This window comes from Oncorhynchus keta, chromosome 37 (genome assembly GCF_023373465.1).
Source record: "Oncorhynchus keta strain PuntledgeMale-10-30-2019 chromosome 37, Oket_V2, whole genome shotgun sequence".
Lineage (NCBI taxonomy): Eukaryota > Metazoa > Chordata > Actinopteri > Salmoniformes > Salmonidae > Oncorhynchus > Oncorhynchus keta.
In genome coordinates, this window is record NC_068457.1 from 27,949,133 (window position 1) to 27,970,302 (window position 21,170).

The 21,170-nt window shown below is 47.2% G+C and overlaps 1 protein-coding gene across 1 annotated transcript in view; it reads left to right on the forward strand.

Moving 5' to 3' along the window:
* Positions 1-20,314, forward strand: part of nhsb (Nance-Horan syndrome b (congenital cataracts and dental anomalies)) — a 123,119-nt gene extending 102,805 nt beyond the window's left edge. The window contains 9 exon segments of the mRNA XM_052500076.1: positions 2,264-2,470; positions 2,711-2,818; positions 2,925-4,733; positions 4,735-5,536; positions 6,708-6,837; positions 11,852-14,679; positions 14,726-14,863; positions 14,910-15,185; positions 15,320-20,314. Coding sequence (XP_052356036.1) covers positions 2,264-2,470; positions 2,711-2,818; positions 2,925-4,733; positions 4,735-5,536; positions 6,708-6,837; positions 11,852-12,509 — 3,714 coding nt within the window. The 3' untranslated portion in view covers positions 12,510-14,679; positions 14,726-14,863; positions 14,910-15,185; positions 15,320-20,314.
* The last annotated feature ends 856 nt before the right edge of the window (positions 20,315-21,170 follow it).

The window sequence follows — 21,170 nt, forward strand, 5'->3', positions numbered from 1 at the left end:
AACAGGAGATAGACTAGTGTCCTGTCCAGGGGGTGTACTGGTACATCCAGCTGTCTCACTACAGAAACAGGAGATAGACTAGTATCTTGTCCAGGGGGTGTACTGTACATCAAGCTGCCTCATGATACAGAAACCGGAGATAGACTAGTGTCCTGTCCAGGGGGTGTACTGGTACATCAAGCTGCCTCAAGATATAGAAACAGAAGATAGACTAGTGTCCTGTCCAGGGGGTGTACTGGTACATCAAGCTGCCTCATGATATAGAAACCGGAGATAGACTAGTGTCCTGTCCAGGGGGTGTACTGTACATCAAGCTGCCTCATGATACAGAAACCGGAGATAGACTAGTGTCCTGTCCAGGGGGTGTACTGGTACATCCAGCTGTCTCACTACAGAAACAGGAGATAGACTAGTATCCTGTCCAGGGGGTGTACTGTACATCAAGCTGCCTCATGATACAGAAACCGGAGATAGACTAGTGACCTGTCCAGGGGGTGTACTGGTACATCAAGCTGCCTCAAGATATAGAAACAGGAGATAGACTAGTGTCCTGTCCAGGGGGTGTACTGGTACATCAAGCTGCCTCATGATATAGAAACCGGAGATAGACTAGTGTCCTGTCCAGGGGGTGTACTGGTACATCAAGCTGCCTCAAGATATAGAAACCGGAGATAGACTAGTGTCCTGTCCAGGGGGTGTACTGGTACATCAAGCTGCCTCATGATATAGAAACCGGAGATAGACTAGTGTCCTGTCCAGGGGGTGTACTGGTACATCAAGCTGCCTCATGATATAGAAACCGGAGATAGACTAGTGTCCTGTCCAGGGGGTGTACTGGTACATCAAGCTGCCTCATGATACAGAAACCGGAGATAGACTAGTGTCCTGTCCAGGGGGTGTACTGGTACATCAAGCTGCCTCAAGATACAGAAACCGGAGATAGACTAGTGTCCTGTCCAGGGGGTGTACTGGTACATCAAGCTGCCTCAAGATATAGAAACCGGAGATAGACTAGTGTCCTGTCCAGGGGGTGTACTGGTACATCAAGCTGCCTCATGATATAGAAACCGGAGATAGACTAGTGTCCTGTCCAGGGGGTGTACTGGTACATCAAGCTGCCTCAAGATATAGAGACAGGAGATAGACTAGTGTCCTGTCCAGGGGGTGTACTGGTACATCAAGCTGCCTCATGATATAGAAACCGGAGATAGACTAGTGTCCTGTCCAGGGGGTGTACTGGTACATCAAGCTGCCTCATGATATAGAAACCGGAGATAGACTAGTGTCCTGTCCAGGGGGTGTACTGTACATCAAGCTGCCTCATGATACAGAAACAGGAGATAGACTAGTGTCCTGTCCAGGGGGTGTACTGTACATCAAGCTGCCTCATGATACAGAAACAGGAGATAGACTAGTGTCCTGTCCAGGGGGTGTACTGTACATCAAGCTGCCTCATGATACAGAAACAGGAGATAGACTAGTGTCCTGTCCAGGGGGTGTACTGGTACATCAAGCTGCCTCATGATACAGAAACAGGAGATAGACTAGTGTCCTGTCCAGGGGGTGTACTGTACATCAAGCTGCCTCATGATACAGAAACAGGAGATAGACTAGTGTCCTGTCCAGGGGGTGTACTGTACATCAAGCTGCCTCATGATACAGAAACAGGAGATAGACTAGTGTCCTGTCCAGGGGGTGTACTGTACATCAAGCTGCCTCATGATACAGAAACAGGAGATAGACTAGTGTCCTGTCCAGGGGGTGTACTGGTACATCAAGCTGCCTCATGATACAGAAACAGGAGATAGACTAGTGTCCTGTCCAGGGGGTGTACTGTACATCAAGCTGCCTCATGATACAGAAACCGGAGATAGACTAGTGTCCTGTCCAGGGGGTGTACTGGTACATCAAGCTGCCTCATGATATAGAAACCGGAGATAGACTAGTGTCCTGTCCAGGGGGTGTACTGTACATCAAGCTGCCTCATGATACAGAAACAGGAGATAGACTAGTGTCCTGTCCAGGGGGTGTACTGTACATCAAGCTGCCTCATGATACAGAAACCGGAGATAGACTAGTGTCCTGTCCAGGGGGTGTACTGGTACATCCAGCTGCCTCATGATACAGAAACCGGAGATAGAGTCCTGCCCAATGGGCCATTCTGGCTTGGACAAGGCTGACTTACTTATATGATGTGCAGAGCTTTCTGCTTTCTGCATGTGATGAAAAGTGCTCCACAGATAACATGTATTATTCTTATAAGGAGGACCACCAGTCGTCCAGTGGTAACTGGAGTGGCAGCAGTTCCACATGCCCCTCCCAGACCTCTGAGACACTCCCCCCCGCCGCATCCCCCCCTCTGACCGGCTCCTCCCACTGTGACTCGGAGCTGTCGCTCAACGCCGCGCCGCACGCCATCGATGACCTCACCGGCTTTATCATCGACCCCTACCATTCGGATCAGCCGCAGGTGAGTTTCCCTCCTGACGATCCTACTTACCTTTCACTTCCTGTCTTCAATACTTTATTTATTGACTTGGACACGGTATTGTTTGTTGGGACTTTTGTACAGGAAGTTCATATTTTAGCTGTAAATAAAAATTAAGCTACATTTTCTTAACTAAACTCGGTAAAGCACTTTGAGCTACTGGAAAATAGCTATATAAATCGGATTTATTATTATTATGAATTATTATCATTATTATTATAGGGCCAGGGTCATAGGTCCAGCTCCTTCACCTCCTCAGCCACTGACCAGCTGGATGATGCAGGGGTCAGTACTGCCAGCGAGGGAGAGTGGACCTACCCTCAAGACCAGGTACCACTGCTATGTAGCAATATAGATTCTCCTCTCCTCTCCTTCTAATCTTTTCTCTTATCTTGTCTCCTCTTATCTTATATAATGTTATGTTATCCTGTTCTAGGCTGATCAGGACCAGCTGTGTAGTCAGGACTTCAGCCCCAGGCGTTCGTCCAGGGGGGACCAGACCAGGATAGACTTCACCAACATCAGCAGTTACGATGGCTTCTCAGACCGAGCTCCCCCTACTGCTGCAGCAGACTCCCAGGGCTTCTACTCATCCTCCATGCACTTTGACTCCATGCAGGGCCAGAGTTACAGGAGATACATGTACAACTATGCAGCAGTGGGCTCTGGCGCTGACTGTGGCCAGGGTAATACTGTGGGCGCTACGCCTGGTGAGGGAGAGGGCATGGCTGGGTATCCTCCTCAGTCCTCTGACTACAGGGGAGCCACCCTGACGCTAGGGAGGCCGTGTCGTCCGCTGAAGAAACCAAAGGTCAAGCCACCCCCACCAAAACGGAGCTCCTCGCTGAAGGAGACGTGTAGCGCTGGTGCTCCAGAGGACGTCCCCCCTGAGCAGGGCGATGAGCAGGGCGATGAGCAGGGCGATGAGCAGGGCGACCAGGACCAACCAAAGATTCATAGTAGTGGGCAGACACAGACCCTGAACCTGCCCATGTCTTCCAGAGACAGAGAGATGAGGCTGCAGCTGGACATGGCCAGCCCGGGGGAGGTGGAGAATCCTGGGTTGGAGGCTGAGGTGTTGGGTGGTGGTGGTGCCTGGGGGATGGGGAGCCCCAGGAGCCCCAGGACTGTGGAGATGACGGAGCCCACCTCGTTCGGGTCCACTGACACTCACTCCTTCAAGGACGAGGGCGCCGTTCAGTCTGACTATGCAGACCTCTGGTTCCTCAACGACTTGAAATCCCAAAATAACCTGGACCCCAACGGCTCCTTGTCCAACTCCAGCACTGCTACGGGTACTACTGTTATTGAATGCATCAAGTCGCCGGTGGACAGCTCCTCCTCTCCCGGGGGAGAGACCCAGGCGTTGATGCATTCCTCCGGCTCTGGTTCCAGCTCCTCCAGGCCCACCTCCCCTCCTCTTCCCCCCGGGGATGGAGACTTCAAGCTGGGCTCTCCTGAGAAGCTGGCCGGCCTCGCCTCGCCCTCCAGCGGATACTCCAGCCAATCGGAGACGCCCACGTCTTCATTCCCGTTAGCGTTCTTCCCCGGCCCGCTCTCTCCGACCAGCGGGAAACGGAAACCCAAAGTCCCCGAGAGGAAGTCTTCTCTATCCTCGCTGCAGCACCAGGCCCAGACCCAGTTTTCTAGCTCGGCCTCTGGATCCTCCTCTTCCTGTTCCTCTTCCTCTTCCTCGTCATCCAGGAAGGACTATGACTTCCCGGCTCCACCCACCCAGCTGGACTTAAGTTCTCTTCACAGCGCCCATGGCAGCAGGCCGTTACCCACTCTGGCCCACCGGACCCACATGCACACGCTGCACCAGAACAAGCAAAGGGCAGCAGCAGCAGCAGAGGCCCGGGCCACCGCGTGTAACACTGCAGCCGTTAACGCTAATGCTAGTGCTAAAGCTAGTGCTAACGCTAACGCTAGTTCTAATGCTAACGCTAGTGCTAGTGCTAACGCTAGTGCAGCCCCCTCTGGGTTTATCAATGGATCCACTCTGACTCCAGAGGCCCCACTTGCTGCCAACCCCATGGCCCTGGCCATCACCCCCACTGTGCTGCGCTCCGTCCAGCTACGTTCCATCGGCCACAGGGCCACCAAATGGTTCTCAGCCCCAGGCCCGGGGCCAGGCTCAGGGTGCTCAGGGCCAGGAGCCTCCACCACCACAAGCATGGGCCCACGAGGCTTCAGGGGCCCCTGCCACCAGACCCAAGATGCCCAGTGTAACCATTGTGACCCCCCACTCTGACACCAACACCAGGCCCCTGCCACCCAGGAGACCCATGGCCCAGAAACCCCCACCACCACCGACCCAGGACCCCCACCACCCTTCTCAGGAGCACCACCACCACTCTGTACCCCAGCCCCAGCACCACCCCACTCCCATGCAGCACCCGGACGGCCCCCCGACCTATGAGAGCCTGGCCAGGCACCGGCAGGACCGCTACAGCCCCGGAACCTTCTGGGCAATGACGGCGTTCCGGACGCGCCCTGCGGAACCTTTGGAACTTGAGGAACCCACGCACCGAGCGCCACCGCCAACTCCGGAACCCGTGATTCCTACTACACACCCGGAGTGCCACGTGCTAGGGGAACGGATTGAGGATGAAGAAGACGAGGAGGAGGAAGAGCACGATAGAGAGATATCAAGGGTTATGAGTCACAGTCAAGGCCTCATTAGAGAATATCGAGAATATCATCAAAGAGATCATCCAAGGGAACCACCGACGTACGAGACGCTAGAGGAGTCCCACTCATATCAGTCCCAGTCACATTATCACAGCCAGTCACAGACACACTCCTGTCACAGTCAAATGGTCCAGAGGTGGGACTTGGGCCCAAGCAGCGGTCCTGACAAAGTGCCCGGTGTAACGGTGGAAGCATCACACCCTTACTCAATCAGCCATGTGATAGATCTAAGAGGTCGGAGTGGAGAGGACCGCTATGAGATGACATCATCAGGGGTTCCTACCAGAAGTGCCTCTCAGGATAACAGCAGAGATGACTCCACCACACCGGACACAGAGGACTACTTCAGCAAAGGTCAGTCTGGATTGGTAGACTTTACTTGTACTTTACTTAAATATTATGCATTATGCAGAAATCCCTCCGCAATTTCCTGGTTGCAGTTTGCCTAATTTCAGTTTATGTGTCACAACAAGCAAATATAGTGTAGTGAATCATTGTACCATCTAAAGCGCTGTGAAATATCTTTTCCATAACCAAAAATATTGTATTTTCAGCTGTTTGAAGCTGGTATACACAACCACAAGTAAAAGACGCAAAAACGGGAAGCGTAGAAATAGAGCACATAGAACAGATATATACAACTTCTTAGACTTGCTTTCAATGAGAATGACAGATCTATGTAAACACATTTCTATGTGAATTTTGTCGGGTCACCCAAAAAGTGACATATTGCAGCTTTAGTACTTTACTTAAAACTTTATTTTACTTTGAGACTTTTTAACAATTAATTGTTTTTGAATTGATGTATTAATTTAAGAGACTTCAAGTAAAAGTATAATCCCCTTTCTCTTCCTTCTGTTCTGGTCCTCTCATGTCTAGAGGGTTTAATGACCTATAAGGGATGTGATCAGATCACTTCTGTTCTGGTCCTCTCATGTCTAGAGGGTTTAATGACCTATAAGGGATGTGATCAGATCACTTCTGTTCTGGTCCTCTCATGTCTAGAGGGTTTAATGACCTATAAGGAATGTGATCAGATCACTTCTGTTCTGGTCCTCTCATCTCTAGAGGGTTTAATGACCTATAAGGGATGTGATCAGATCACTTCTGTTCTGGTCCTCTCATCTCTAGAGGGTTTAATGACCTATAAGGGATGTGATCAGATCACTTCTGTTCTGGTCCTCTCATCTCTAGAGGGTTTAATGACCTATAAGGGATGTGATCAGATCACTTCTGTTGTGATCCTCTCATCTCTAGAGGGTTTAATGACCTATAAGGGATGTGATCAGATCACTTCTGTTCTGGTCCTCTCATCTCTAGAGGGTTTAATGACCTATAAGGGATGTGATCAGATCACTTCTGTTCTGGTCCTCTCATCTCTAGAGGGTTTAATGACCTATAAGGGATGTGATCAGATCACTTCTGTTCTGGTCCTCTCATGTCTAGAGGGTTTAATGACCTATAAGGGATGTGATCAGATCACTGGCATGGTGTTCCCTATAACCTCCTGTTCCCTTTCCTCCAGAGTCTACTAGTCCCAGTGATAACTCGCTCTCTCCTCTGACTGACGAAACAACCAAACCTGATGATGATGTTGTCTTCATGTCGCCCAGCAAATCACGTACTACTGAAGACCTGTTCGCCATGATCCACAGGTCACTTTCAATTCACTTCAAATAACTCTATTATTTTTGACTCACTGGGTTGTAGCTGTACTTGTCATAACCAATATTATCAGTACATTTATCTGTCACTATCTTCATTTCAGTTCAATAGAAAAGTTAATTGTTTCCAAGGTGGCAGAAAATTACAAACAGAGAACACACATAGAATGCATCAGACATATGAACCACAGCAGAAACCCATCAGACATCAGAACCACAGCAGAAACCCATCAGACATCAGAACCACAGCAGAAACCCATCAGACATCAGAATCACAGCAGAAACCCATCAGACATTAGAACCACAGCAGAAACCCATCAGACATCAGAACCACAGCAGAAACCCATCAGACATTAGAACCACAGCGGAAACCCATCAGACATTAGAACCACAGCAGAAACCCATCAGACATTAGAACCACAGCAGAAACCCATCAGACATTAGAACCACAGCAGAAACCCATCAGACATCAGAACCACAACAGAAACCCATCAGACATCAGAATCACAGCAGAAACCCATCAGACATCAGAACCACAGCAGAAACCCATCAGACATCAGAACCACAGCAGAAACCCATCAGACATCAGAACCACAGCAGAAACCCATCAGACATCAGAATCACAGCAGAAACCCATCAGACATAAGAACCACAGCAGAAACCCATCAGACATCAGAATCACAGCAGAAACCAATCAGACATCAGAACCACAGCAGAAACCCATCAGACATCAGAACCACAGCAGAAACCCATCAGACATCAGAACCACAGCAGAAACCCATCAGACATCAGAATCACAGCAGAAACCCATCAGACATAAGAACCACAGCAGAAACCCATCAGACATCAGAACCACAGCAGAAACCCATCAGACATATGAACCACAGCAGAAACCCATCAGACATCAGAACCACAACAGAAACCCATCAGACATCAGAACCACAGCAGAAACCCATCAGACATCAGAACCACAGCAGAAACCCATCAGACATTAGAACCACAGCAGAAACCCATCAGACATCAGAACCACAACAGAAACCCATCAGACATCAGAACCACAGCAGAAACCCATCAGACATCAGAACCACAACAGAAACCCATCAGACATCAGAATCACAGCAGAAACCCATCAGACATCAGAACCACAGCAGAAACCCATCAGACATTAGAACCACAGCAGAAACCCATCAGACATCAGAACCACAACAGAAACCCATCAGACATCAGAATCACAGCAGAAACCCATCAGACATCAGAACCACAGCAGAAACCCATCAGACATTAGAACCACAGCAGAAACCCATCAGACATCAGAACCACAACAGAAACCCATCAGACATCAGAATCACAGCAGAAACCCATCAGACATATGAACCACAGCAGAAACCCATCAGACATCAGAACCACAACAGAAACCCATCAGACATCAGAATCACAGCAGAAACCCATCAGACATTAGAACCACAGCAGAAACCCATCAGACATTAGAACCACAGCAGAAACCCATCAGACATCAGAACCACAACAGAAACGCATCAGACATCAGAATCACAGCAGAAACCCATCAGACATATGAACCACAGCAGAAACCCATCAGACATCAGAACCACAGCAGAAACCCATCAGACATTAGAACCACAGCAGAAACCCATCAGACATCAGAACCACAGCAGAAACCCATCAGACATCAGAATCACAGCAGAAACCCATCAGACATTAGAACCACAACAGAAACCCATCAGACATTAGAACCACAGCAGAAACCCATCAGACATTAGAACCACAACAGAAACCCATCAGACATCAGAACCACAGCAGAAACCCATCAGACATTAGAACCACGACAGAAACCCATCAGACATTAGAACCACAGCAGAAACCCATCAGACATCAGAACCACAGCAGAAACCCATCAGACATTAGAACCACAGCAGAAACCCATCAGACATTAGAACCACAGCAGAAACCCATCAGACATCAGAACCACAGCAGAAACCCATCAGACATAAGAACCACAGCAGAAACCCATCAGACATTAGAACCACAGCAGAAACCCATCAGACATCAGAACCACAGCAGAAACCCATCAGACATCAGAACCACAGCAGAAACCCATCAGACATTAGAACCACAACAGAAACCCATCAGACATCAGAACCACAGCAGAAACCCATCAGACATTAGAACCACAGCAGAAACCCATCAGACATAAGAACCACAGCAGAAACCCATCAGACATCAGAACCACAGCAGAAACCCATCAGACATTAGAACCACAACAGAAACCCATCAGACATCAGAACCACAGCAGAAACCCATCAGACATTAGAACCACAGCAGAAACCCATCAGACATATGAACCACAGCAGAAACCCATCAGACATCAGAACCACAGCAGAAACCCATCAGACATCAGAACCACAGCAGAAACCCATCAGACATTAGAACCACAACAGAAACCCATCAGACATCAGAACCACAGCAGAAACCCATCAGACATCAGAACCACAGCAGAAACCCATCAGACATTAGAACCACAACAGAAACCCATCAGACATAAGAACCACAGCAGAAACCCATCAGACATCAGAACCACAGCAGAAACCCATCAGACATTAGAACCACAACAGAAACCCATCAGACATCAGAACCACAGCAGAAACCCATCAGACATTAGAACCACAGCAGAAACCCATCAGACATCAGAACCACAACAGAAACCCATCAGACATCAGAATCACAGCAGAAACCCATCAGACATATGAACCACAGCAGAAACCCATCAGACATCAGAACCACAACAGAAACCCATCAGACATCAGAATCACAGCAGAAACCCATCAGACATTAGAACCACAGCAGAAACCCATCAGACATTAGAACCACAGCAGAAACCCATCAGACATCAGAACCACAACAGAAACCCATCAGACATCAGAATCACAGCAGAAACCCATCAGACATATGAACCACAGCAGAAACCCATCAGACATCAGAACCACAGCAGAAACCCATCAGACATTAGAACCACAGCAGAAACCCATCAGACATCAGAACCACAGCAGAAACCCATCAGACATCAGAATCACAGCAGAAACCCATCAGACATTAGAACCACAACAGAAACCCATCAGACATTAGAACCACAGCAGAAACCCATCAGACATTAGAACCACAACAGAAACCCATCAGACATCAGAACCACAGCAGAAACCCATCAGACATTAGAACCACGACAGAAACCCATCAGACATTAGAACCACAGCAGAAACCCATCAGACATCAGAACCACAGCAGAAACCCATCAGACATTAGAACCACAGCAGAAACCCATCAGACATTAGAACCACAGCAGAAACCCATCAGACATCAGAACCACAGCAGAAACCCATCAGACATAAGAACCACAGCAGAAACCCATCAGACATTAGAACCACAGCAGAAACCCATCAGACATCAGAACCACAGCAGAAACCCATCAGACATCAGAACCACAGCAGAAACCCATCAGACATCAGAACCACAGCAGAAACCCATCAGACATCAGAACCACAGCAGAAACCCATCAGACATTAGAACCACAGCAGAAACCCATCAGACATAAGAACCACAGCAGAAACCCATCAGACATCAGAACCACAGCAGAAACCCATCAGACATTAGAACCACAACAGAAACCCATCAGACATCAGAACCACAGCAGAAACCCATCAGACATTAGAACCACAGCAGAAACCCATCAGACATATGAACCACAGCAGAAACCCATCAGACATCAGAACCACAGCAGAAACCCATCAGACATCAGAACCACAGCAGAAACCCATCAGACATTAGAACCACAACAGAAATCCATCAGACATCAGAACCACAGCAGAAACCCATCAGACATCAGAACCACAGCAGAAACCCATCAGACATTAGAACCACAACAGAAACCCATCAGACATAAGAACCACAGCAGAAACCCATCAGACATCAGAACCACAGCAGAAACCCATCAGACATTAGAACCACAACAGAAACCCATCAGACATCAGAACCACAGCAGAAACCCATCAGACATTAGAACCACAGCAGAAACCCATCAGACATCAGAACCACAGCAGAAACCCATCAGACATTAGAACCACAGCAGAAACCCATCAGACATATGAACCACAGCAGAAACCCATCAGACATTAGAACCACAGCAGAAACCCATCAGACATATGAACCACAGCAGAAACCCATCAGACATTAGAACCACAGCAGAAACCCATCAGACATTAGAACCACAGCAGAAACCCATCAGACATTAGAACCACAGCAGAAACCCATCAGACATCAGAACCACAGCAGAAACCCATCAGACATTAGAACCACAGCAGAAACCCATCAGACATATGAACCACAGCAGAAACCCATCAGACATTAGAACCACAGCAGAAACCCATCAGACATTAGAACCACAGCAGAAACCCATCAGACATTAGAACCACAGCAGAAACCCATCAGACATCAGAACCACAGCAGAAACCCATCAGACATCAGAACCACAGCAGAAACCCATCAGACATCAGAACCACAGCAGAAACCCATCAGACATCAGAACCACAGCAGAAACCCATCAGACATCAGAACCACAGCAGAAACCCATCAGACATTAGAACCACAGCAGAAACCCATCAGACATCAGAACCACAGCAGAAACCCATCAGACATTAGAACCACAGCAGAAACCCATCAGACATCAGAACCACAGCAGAAACCCATCAGACATTAGAACCACAGCAGAAACCCATCAGACATCAGAACCACAGCAGAAACCCATCAGACATTAGAACCACAGCAGAAACCCATCAGACATTAGAACCACAGCAGAAACCCATCAGACATATGAACCACAGCAGAAACCCATCAGACATTAGAACCACAGCAGAAACCCATCAGACATCAGAACCACAGCAGAATTGGCTATAAAAAGTCCTGTTTACCTGAACCGTGTCACACTCTCCTATTCTAGGTCCAAGAGAAAAGTCCTGGGCCGTAAAGACTCTGGAGAGCTGAGTGGGAAGAGCCGTCTGTGTCCTCCTCCGGCTGCCGTCGTTCCACCTGCAGCTATCCTCCCAGCCATCCCCCCTCCGCCCCCTCTCATCATCCCCCCCGCCCCAGCCCTCTCCACCCTGACCGCGGCCGGGACCCAGCGCACCCCAGGACCCATCTACCGCAGCGCCAAGAAGTCCAGCACCTCCAATGAGGAGTTCAAGCTGCTTCTCCTGAAGAAGGGCAGTCGGACTGATTCCAGCTACCGCATGTCTGCTACAGAGATCCTCAAGAGCCCCATCGCCCCTAAGTCCCCTGGGCACCCCTTGGCTGCTGAGGGCCAGGTCAGGTACCCCACCGAGGAGCCCCCCTCTCCCCTGCAGGAGCCATCATTGCAAGCGGACGGGGAGCAACTCTTCCCCCCCAGCCTCTTCCCCAGGCCCAGTTCAGACAGCTTCAGCCCTAAAACACCCCCCACGTCGGCTTCGTCCAGACAGGGGCGTTCCCGGATCCCCCCTGCAGCCAATAGTAGTCGCTACAGCACCCGTAGCCGACTCTATACGGCACCCATGCAGGTCATATCAGAGGGGGAGACTGAGAACTCAGATGGGAGTCCCCATGATGATCGCTCGGCGTAATGATCGCTCTGCTCAGTGCAGAAACATGTACCCTAATCCTTATTTGGTGTGCTACTTTTGACCAGGGCCCATATAAGGAATAGGATGCCATTTGGGACGTAGACATATTTATATGGATCTGGTTCAGTGCTGTTGCTGTTCTTATCTACTGAGTACTGACGGATACACAACTCAACAAAGAGGGTATAACCAGAGAGAAGACTACTCTGGACTACCTGCCTGGGGGTTTGATATCTTGGTGCAGAACTGAAGAACACAACTTTGTGTTTTGTTCAGAGTGTAAAGAAAGAAAAAAAAATGTTCTTGTTTTGAACTTTGAACTCCCTTTTTAAATAACCCAAGATCCTGTATTGAGTGAAACGTGGACAAGAGGAGAAAAATGGAGTGGTAAGACAACCTGTGTGTGTGTTGGAGCAAATGGAACATCCATCGTCATTTTTTATCTTCTTGGATGTTGGATGACTTGTATGTCGTGTCCTAACGTGACCCTAAAATAACTGCTTTCCGAAAGAATTGCATTTCTCTCTACACTTACACAGAGGACAGGTCATTATTTCAACCATAAACAAAATATTCCCAGTCGACAAAAATGAATAAGCTATATGTTTTGTATTGCTACCGCCCCAACACAAAACAATGGACTGTGATCACTATTGACAACCATGTGTCAAAGTATTGTTTTACCAAGAGTGAGTTAACAACACACATGCCATCCTCACATAGATAAACTACATGTAAAGAAATAGGAATGACCTATGACCCTAGAAGAGCTCTCAGTGCAGGGATTCCTGGCAGGGACACATAAGGGAAATATTTGGTCTTGTTGAAGTGATGTGGTGCAGATGTCAAGGTGTCAGAAGAGATGATGGGACAATCGTGCTGTGGCCTTTCTGCGCTGGAGGGCCAAGCATGCCGGGGATTCACTGACTACTCTAGAGGAGATATTTACCACTATAAAAACAAACAAAGAGAGAAAAGCTATCGAGGGTCTTTCCCACTAATGTTTGGCTAGCTAGCCGGGAGGTTGAAATGGATCGGGTTTTCAAAGACTAACTTCTCCTTTGCACTTCGTCATTATGAATTCTTCAAGAATATTCCTTGAGAAAAATAAAACTAATCTTATAATGGAAAATTCCTATTGTGTATATTTGTATTGAATATAAAAGAACATAGCTATATGAAGAGACATACAAAAGATTTTTTAACGTCACAAACCCATCATTTGTAGCAGAGTGGATTGGGGACGTTCTAGAATGACTAGATTCTGTTTCTATGGGGATAGGTGGTGGGGGGGGGTGCAATCTTTCCGTAGTTCCGTAACATCAGTAGCCAGGGGCACGTCGCAAAGCCCAACACATTAATCATACAACCTTATTAAGAGAAACAACCAATCATCTGTCCTTGTGAAAATATCGGTTGAATCTTTAAGATTTCACTCAAATATTACGCTTCTCTCTAGTGGGTTTTTTTTTCTTCAGGTTTTAAACTAATTTAACATAACAAATGGGTTATACATTTTAAGTAATGACATTCTGGTGAACAGACCAATCTTGAAGAGTTGTGTTTCTACATTGAAAAACAAACTGTAGATCAATGAAGTCACTCAATGTGTTCTATGAATACCTCTGCAACCATATTACTGTTCGTTTGTACAGATCTAACATAGAGATACATAGATTAACGGACAACTGTTACTCAGCGAAATTTGAATTGCAGAACTAACTGAACTGACACTGTGTACGAGGTTACAGGAGGAAACTAGCTGTGAACTAATTAGAATTTGACATGAATTAATATCTGTTGCTGCAGAGCACTGTGGTGTTCGTTGTTTTCTTCGTATTTTCATCTATCGCATGCAATAAACAAAAAAACACCATATCATTTTCAAGAGGGGAAATATCTGTTAGAGATACTACCACGAGAAAAGATATCGAATTTTCAGTTTCATTTTTGAATATGTAAAGTTGGGTGTAATTCAATATATGTACAAAATGTTTGACAATTCTGTTTTGTATAGTTGTGTTCATGGACAGGGGGGTATCTTGTACTGTAAAATGAACAAAACTGACTGGACAATCAAACTGAGAATTTGGAAAAACGTAAGAAAGCTATAAGAGTACGTAGGTTCCAGGTAAGGGATGAGTACGTTCTGGAGTTAGTTATTACGTAGGTTCCAGGTAAGGGATGAGTACGTTCTGCAGTTAGTTATTACGTAGGTTCCAGGTAAGGGATGAGTACGTTCTGGAGTTAGTTATTACGTAGGTTCCAGGTAAGGGATGAGAACGTTCTGGAGTTAGTTATTATGTAGGTTCCAGGTAAGGGATGAGTACGTTCTGGAGTTAGTTATTACGTAGGTTCCACGTAAGGGATGAGTACGTTCTGGAGTTAGTTATTACGTAGGTTCCAGGTAAGGGATGAGTACGTTCTGGAGTTAGTTATTACGTAGGTTCCAGGTAAGGGATGAGTACGTTCTGGAGTTAGTTATTACGTAGGTTCCAGGTAAGGGATGAGTACGTTCTGGAGTTAGTTATTACGTAGGTTCCAGGTAAGGGATGAGTACGTTCTGGAGTTAGTTATTACGTAGGTTCCAGGTAAGGGATGAGTACGTTCTGGAGTTAGTTATTACGTAGGTTCCAGGTAAGGGATGAGTACGTTCTGGAGTTAGTTATTACGTAGGTTCCAGGTAAGGGATGAGTACATTCTGGAGTTAGTTATTACCTAGGTTCCAGGTAAGGGATGAGTACGTTCTGGAGTTAGTTATTACGTAGGTTCCAGGTAAGGGATGAGTACGTTCTGGAGTTATTACGTAGGTTCCAGGTAAGGGATGAGTACGTTCTGGAGTTAGTTATTACGTAGGTTCCAGGTAAGGGATGAGTACGTTCTGGAGTTATTACGTAGGTTCCAGGTAAGGGATGAGTACGTTCTGGAGTTAGTTATTAGTAAAAAGATCCAGGGTGAAATCAGAGTCAGATGAATTGAGCTTGAGATGGGACGGGAGGTAGGATGGGTATGTGCATGCGTGTGCACTTGTATGTGTATGTGTGCGTGCGCATCTGCGTGTGTGTGTGTTACGTGGACAGTGAACAGAGCAGGTAGAGGTAGGGTCGTCGTTAGGTAGGGCAACGCACTACAATTCCTCCCTGTACTCTTAGAAAAAAAGGTGCTATCTAGAACCTGAAAGGGTTTTTCGGCTGTCCCAATAGGAGAACCCTTTGAAGAACCCGTTTTGGGTTCCAAGTAGAACCCTTTTAGTTCTAGGTAGAACCCTTTCAGGTTCCATGTAGAACCCTTTTTACAGAGGGTTCTACATGGAACTTAAAAGGGTTCTACCTGGAACTAAAAAGGGTTCTCCTATGGGGAGAGCCGAAGAACCCTTTTGGAACCTTTTTTTCTAAGAGTGTGTGGTATAATTGTGTTAACATTCTATTTCATCTTATCGTTTTACAAACTGTTGGACTATAAAACTGCAGCCATTCATTTGCCTGGTGTTGAAATGCCATACTATATATATATCTAGGCATTTGGTGAACCTTTCTGTGGTCAAAATTACACAAAATGGCTGGTTAGACACTGGGGAACATTGGGGAACATTGGGGAACATTGGGTAACCAAGAGACAGGTACCTCTCTATGCATTGTGTCTCTCTTTTAAATGTAGATTATGGTGCGACAACTTGCCAGGATCTACAAGATGACATTCATTAATGACAATAAGTATACAGCATTGTATAGAAACTATTTTTAATCACAGGATATTTTATCCAGAGAGTTATTTTATTATCATATTGAATAACCGAGAAGAGGAATGATGGTGAAACTGAAAGACATTTCATGTCAGAGTCTATAATAATATCATGATTGAACTGAACTGGCTGATGCTAAACGTGACGGTGCATTCTTAGAATGCATCCCAAATGGCACCCATATTCCCTACCTAGTGCACTACCCCATAGGGCTCTGGTCAAAAGTAGTGCACTACCCCATAGGGCTCTGGTCTAAAGTAGTGCACTACCCCATAGGGCTCTGGTCTAAAGTAGTGCACTACCCCATAGGGCTCTGGTCAAAAGTAGTGCACTACCCCATAGGGCTCTGGTCTAAAGTAGTGCAATACCCCATAGGGCTCTGGTCTAAAGTAGTGCACTACCCCATAGGGCTCTGGTCTAAAGTAGTGCACTACCCCATAGGGCTCTGGTCTAAAGTAGTGCACTACCCCATAGGGCTCTGGTCTAAAGTAGTGCACTACCCCATAGGGCTCTGGTCTAAAGTAGTGCACTACCCCATAGGGCTCTGGTCTAAAGTAGTGCACTACCCTATAGGGCTCTGGTCTAAAGTAGTGCACTACCCCATAGGGCTCTGGTCTAAAGTAGTGCACTACATAGGGAATAAAAGGGGGCCATTTCTGACTCAGTCTTAGAATATGAACGTTAAACTATATGGTGTCAAAATCCACCTTGAGTAGATATTTGGGATCCTCTGAAGTCATTTTTAATTGTTCATATGGATTAGTAACAGTAGTTTGACATAATCTGTATGCAGCCAAAACAAATATATAGATTATATTTTGATGATTTGTGTTCCCATTGCAAGTGTCTTTCAACTTTAGGTAAAGTAGCAATGTAGCCATTTCCCCCCAAGGCCAGGCCCCACAGACTAAAGACATTGGTTCGTCTGAGACCAGGCCCCACAGACTAAAGACATTGGTTTGTCTGAGTCCAGGCCCCACAGACTAAAGACATTGGTTCGTCTGAGGCCAGGCCCCACAGACTAAAGACATTGGTTCGTCTGAGGCCAGGCCCCACAGACTAAAGACATTGGTTCGTCTGAGGCCAGGCCCCACAGACTAAAGACATTGGTTTGTCTGAGGCCAGGCCCCACAGACTAAAGACATTGGTTCGTCTGAGGCCAGGCCCCACAGACTAAAGACATTGGTTCGTCTGAGACCAGGCCCCACAGACTAAAGACATTGGTTCGTCTGAGTCCAGGCCCCACAAACTAAAGACATTGGTTCGTCTGAGGCCAGGCCCCACAGACTAAAGACATTGGTTTGTCTGAGTCCAGGCCCCACAGACTAAAGACATTGGTTTGTCTGAGTCCAGGCCCCACAAACTAAAGACATTGGTTTGTCTGAGGCCAGGCCCCACAGACTAAAGACATTGGTTTGTCTGAGGCCAGGCCCCACAGACTAAAGACATTGGTTCGTCTGAGACCAGGCCCCACAGACTAAAGACATTGGTTCGTCTGAGGCCAGGCCCCACAAACTAAAGACATTGGTTTGTCTGAGGCCAGGCCCCACAGACTAAAGACATTGGTTCGTCTGAGGCCAGGCCCCACAGACTAAAGACATTGGTTTGTCTGAGGCCAGGCCCCACAGACTAAAGACATTGGTTCGTCTGAGGCCAGGCCCCACAGACTAAAGACATTGGTTTGTCTGAGACCAGGCCCCACAGACTAAAGACATTGGTTTGTCTGAGTCCAGGCCCCACAGACTAAAGACATTGGTTTGTCTGAGGCCAGGCCCCACAGACTAAAGACATTGGTTTGTCTGAGGCCAGGCCCCACAGACTAAAGACATTGGTTTGTCTGAGTCCAGGCCCCACAGACTAAAGACATTGGTTCGTCTGAGGCCAGGCCCCACAAACTAAAGACATTGGTTTGTCTGAGTCCAGGCCCCACAGACTAAAGACATTGGTTCGTCTGAGGCCAGGCCCCACAGACTAAAGACATTGGTTCGTCTGAGGCCAGGCCCCACAGACTAAAGACATTGGTTTGTCTGAGTCCAGGCCCCACAGACTAAAGACATTGGTTTGTCTGAGGCCAGGCCCCACAGACTAAAGACATTGGTTCGTCTGAGGCCAGGCCCCACAAACTAAAGACATTGGTTCGTCTGAGTCCAGGCCCCACAGACTAAAGACATTGGTTTGTCTGAGGCCAGGCCCCACAGACTAAAGACATTGGTTCGTCTGAGGCCAGGCCCCACAAACTAAAGACATTGGTTCGTCTGAGGCCAGGCCCCACAAACTAAAGACATTGGTTTGTCTGAGTCCAGGCCCCACAAACTAAAGACATTGGTTCGTCTGAGGCCAGGCCCCACAAACTAAAGACATTGGTTCGTCTGAGGCCAGGCCCCACAAACTAAAGACATTGGTTTGTCTGAGGCCAGGCCCCACAGACTAAAGACATTGGTTCGTCTGAGGCCAGGCCCCACAAACTAAAGACATTGGTTCGTCTGAGTCCAGGCCCCACAAACTAAAGACATTGGTTCGTCTGAGGCCAGGCCCCACAGACTAAAGACATTGGTTCGTCTGAGGCCAGGCCCCACAAACTAAAGACATTGGTTTGTCTGAGTCCAGGCCCCACAGACTAAAGACATTGGTTCGTCTGAGGCCAGGCCCCACAGACTAAAGACATTGGTTCGTCTGAGGCCAGGCCCCACAAACTAAAGACATTGGTTTGTCTGAGTCCAGGCCCCACAAACTAAAGACATTGGTTCGTCTGAGGCCAGGCCCCACAAACTAAAGACATTGGTTCGTCTGAGGCCAGGCCCCACAGACTAAAGACATTGGTTTGTCTGAGTCCAGGCCCCACAAACTAAAGACATTGGTACGTCTGAGTCCAGGCCCCACAGACTAAAGACATTGGTTTGTCTGAGTCCAGGCCCCACAAACTAAAGACATTGGTTCGTCTGAGTCCAGGCCCCACAGACTAAAGACATTGGTTCGTCTGAGTCCAGGCCCCACAGACAAACGTTTTCAAATAAGAAACTATTGCCTGCCTTTCCCTGAGACATATCCAATGTGTGTAACAGGGTTGGGATCGATTCCATTTCAATACCAGTCAATTCAGAAAGTAAACCAAATTCTCGATTCCAATTCCAAATTTCTCCTCTTTGAAAATCATTGAAGACAATCGGAATTGGAATTTCAGTTTACTTCCTGAATTGACTGGAATTGAAATGGATTGGAGCCCAACACAGAAGTGAGAGCCAGAGGTAATAATCTTCTCTTGTTTTGCATTGACCCAGACACCTTTTAACCTCGGATTAAAAAAAAAAAATACTGTTTTCCTCTGAGACATGATTCCCTGAAGTCTAAAGACAAACAGAACAATATTCTCCTATTTGCACTGGTATAGTGGAGCTTGTGAAGTGGGTTCCTTTTTGCTGTAACCTGAAGTTATATTGATGATGATATGTGATGATTTGTGTAAAAGACTGTGTTTCCCCTATCGATTCAAATATATTATACATGGTTCATTAATTGAGGATGCATGATCAGGATAGCACAGGCCATGCTTCTGCCAAAGGGTTTCAGAGAGGCACAACTGGAAAGAACCAACACACACAAAAAAAAGATTTTGAAACTTTAAACATTAACATTAAAACATGAAAAACCTACTTTAAAAAGATGAAAAACAAAACCAACTATTTAAAAGGATGAGTGGTACAGTGTAACTGTCTCGGGCGGTACAAGATGCTCCTGGCTCAAAGCTGGAACATAACAGATTGCATCACCTTTTTGTATTTTTGTACAAAACTAAATGTAAATAGTAAACCTTTTTAAAAATGTTGCAAAGATCTTTTTCTTTTTTGTAAAATATTTTCAAAGTTTACATGATTAATTAATGAATTAATTCCAAGCCTTTGTATATTTTGGAGCTGTGCAACACTATTTCAGTCTTGTATTTATTTTTGGGTAAACGTGAGACCTCCATTGACTGCATTATATCGTATTGATTTGACAGCTCATCAGACTGCTCAGTGACTGGGCATAGAAAAGGACAATAAATGTGACTGCGTTTGAAAAGAAACATGTGGTGTCCTTGTACGTCCTTCAGGTCAGGTGTGTGTGTGTGTGTGTGTGTGTGCGTGTGCGTGTGCGTGTGCGTGTGTGTGTGTGTGTGTGTGTGTGTGTGTGTGTGTGTGTGTGTGTGTGTGTGTGTGTGTGTGTGTGTGTGTAACGCTAGCAGAGATCTCACACACACACACTGAAAACGTATCCCCTCGCTGTAAGTCTGTTGTAAGTCACTCTGGATAAAAGTATCCGCAGATGCACTTCCTTTCATTGCTTCTCAGGTTCAGTGGAGAGAATGTCTAGAGGCCCCACCACCAGTAGATGGCGATGTGTCGTTGCTGTGGAGTTTAGCCAACAGACAGGATGGCCTGCACTGTATTGCTAGGTCCCATCCACTGTGAGGCGATCTGCTTCGAGGCCCTGTCCCTCTCTGCTGAGCAGACCTGGCAGAGTGAAGGGAATGCATTGGGACAGGAAGTGATGGTGGTTGATGTCTCACTGCCTGTCTATCTCCTCACCCCTAGCCTGACCTGTCTATCTCCTCACCCCTAGCCTGACCTGTCTATCTCCTCACCCATAGCCTGACCTGTCTATCTCCTCACCCCTAGCCTGGCCTGTCTATCTCCTCACCCCTAGCCTGACCTGTCTATCTCCTCACCCCTAGCCTGACCTGTCTATCTCCTCACCCCTAGCCTGACCTGTCTATCTCCTCACCCCTAGCCTGGCCTGTCTATCTCCTCACCCATAGCCTGACCTGTCTATCTCCTCACCCATAGCCTGACCTGTCTATATCCTCACCCCTAGCCTGACCTGTCTATCTCCTCACCCCTGGCCTGGCCTGTCTATCTCCTCACCCCTAGCCTGACCTGTCT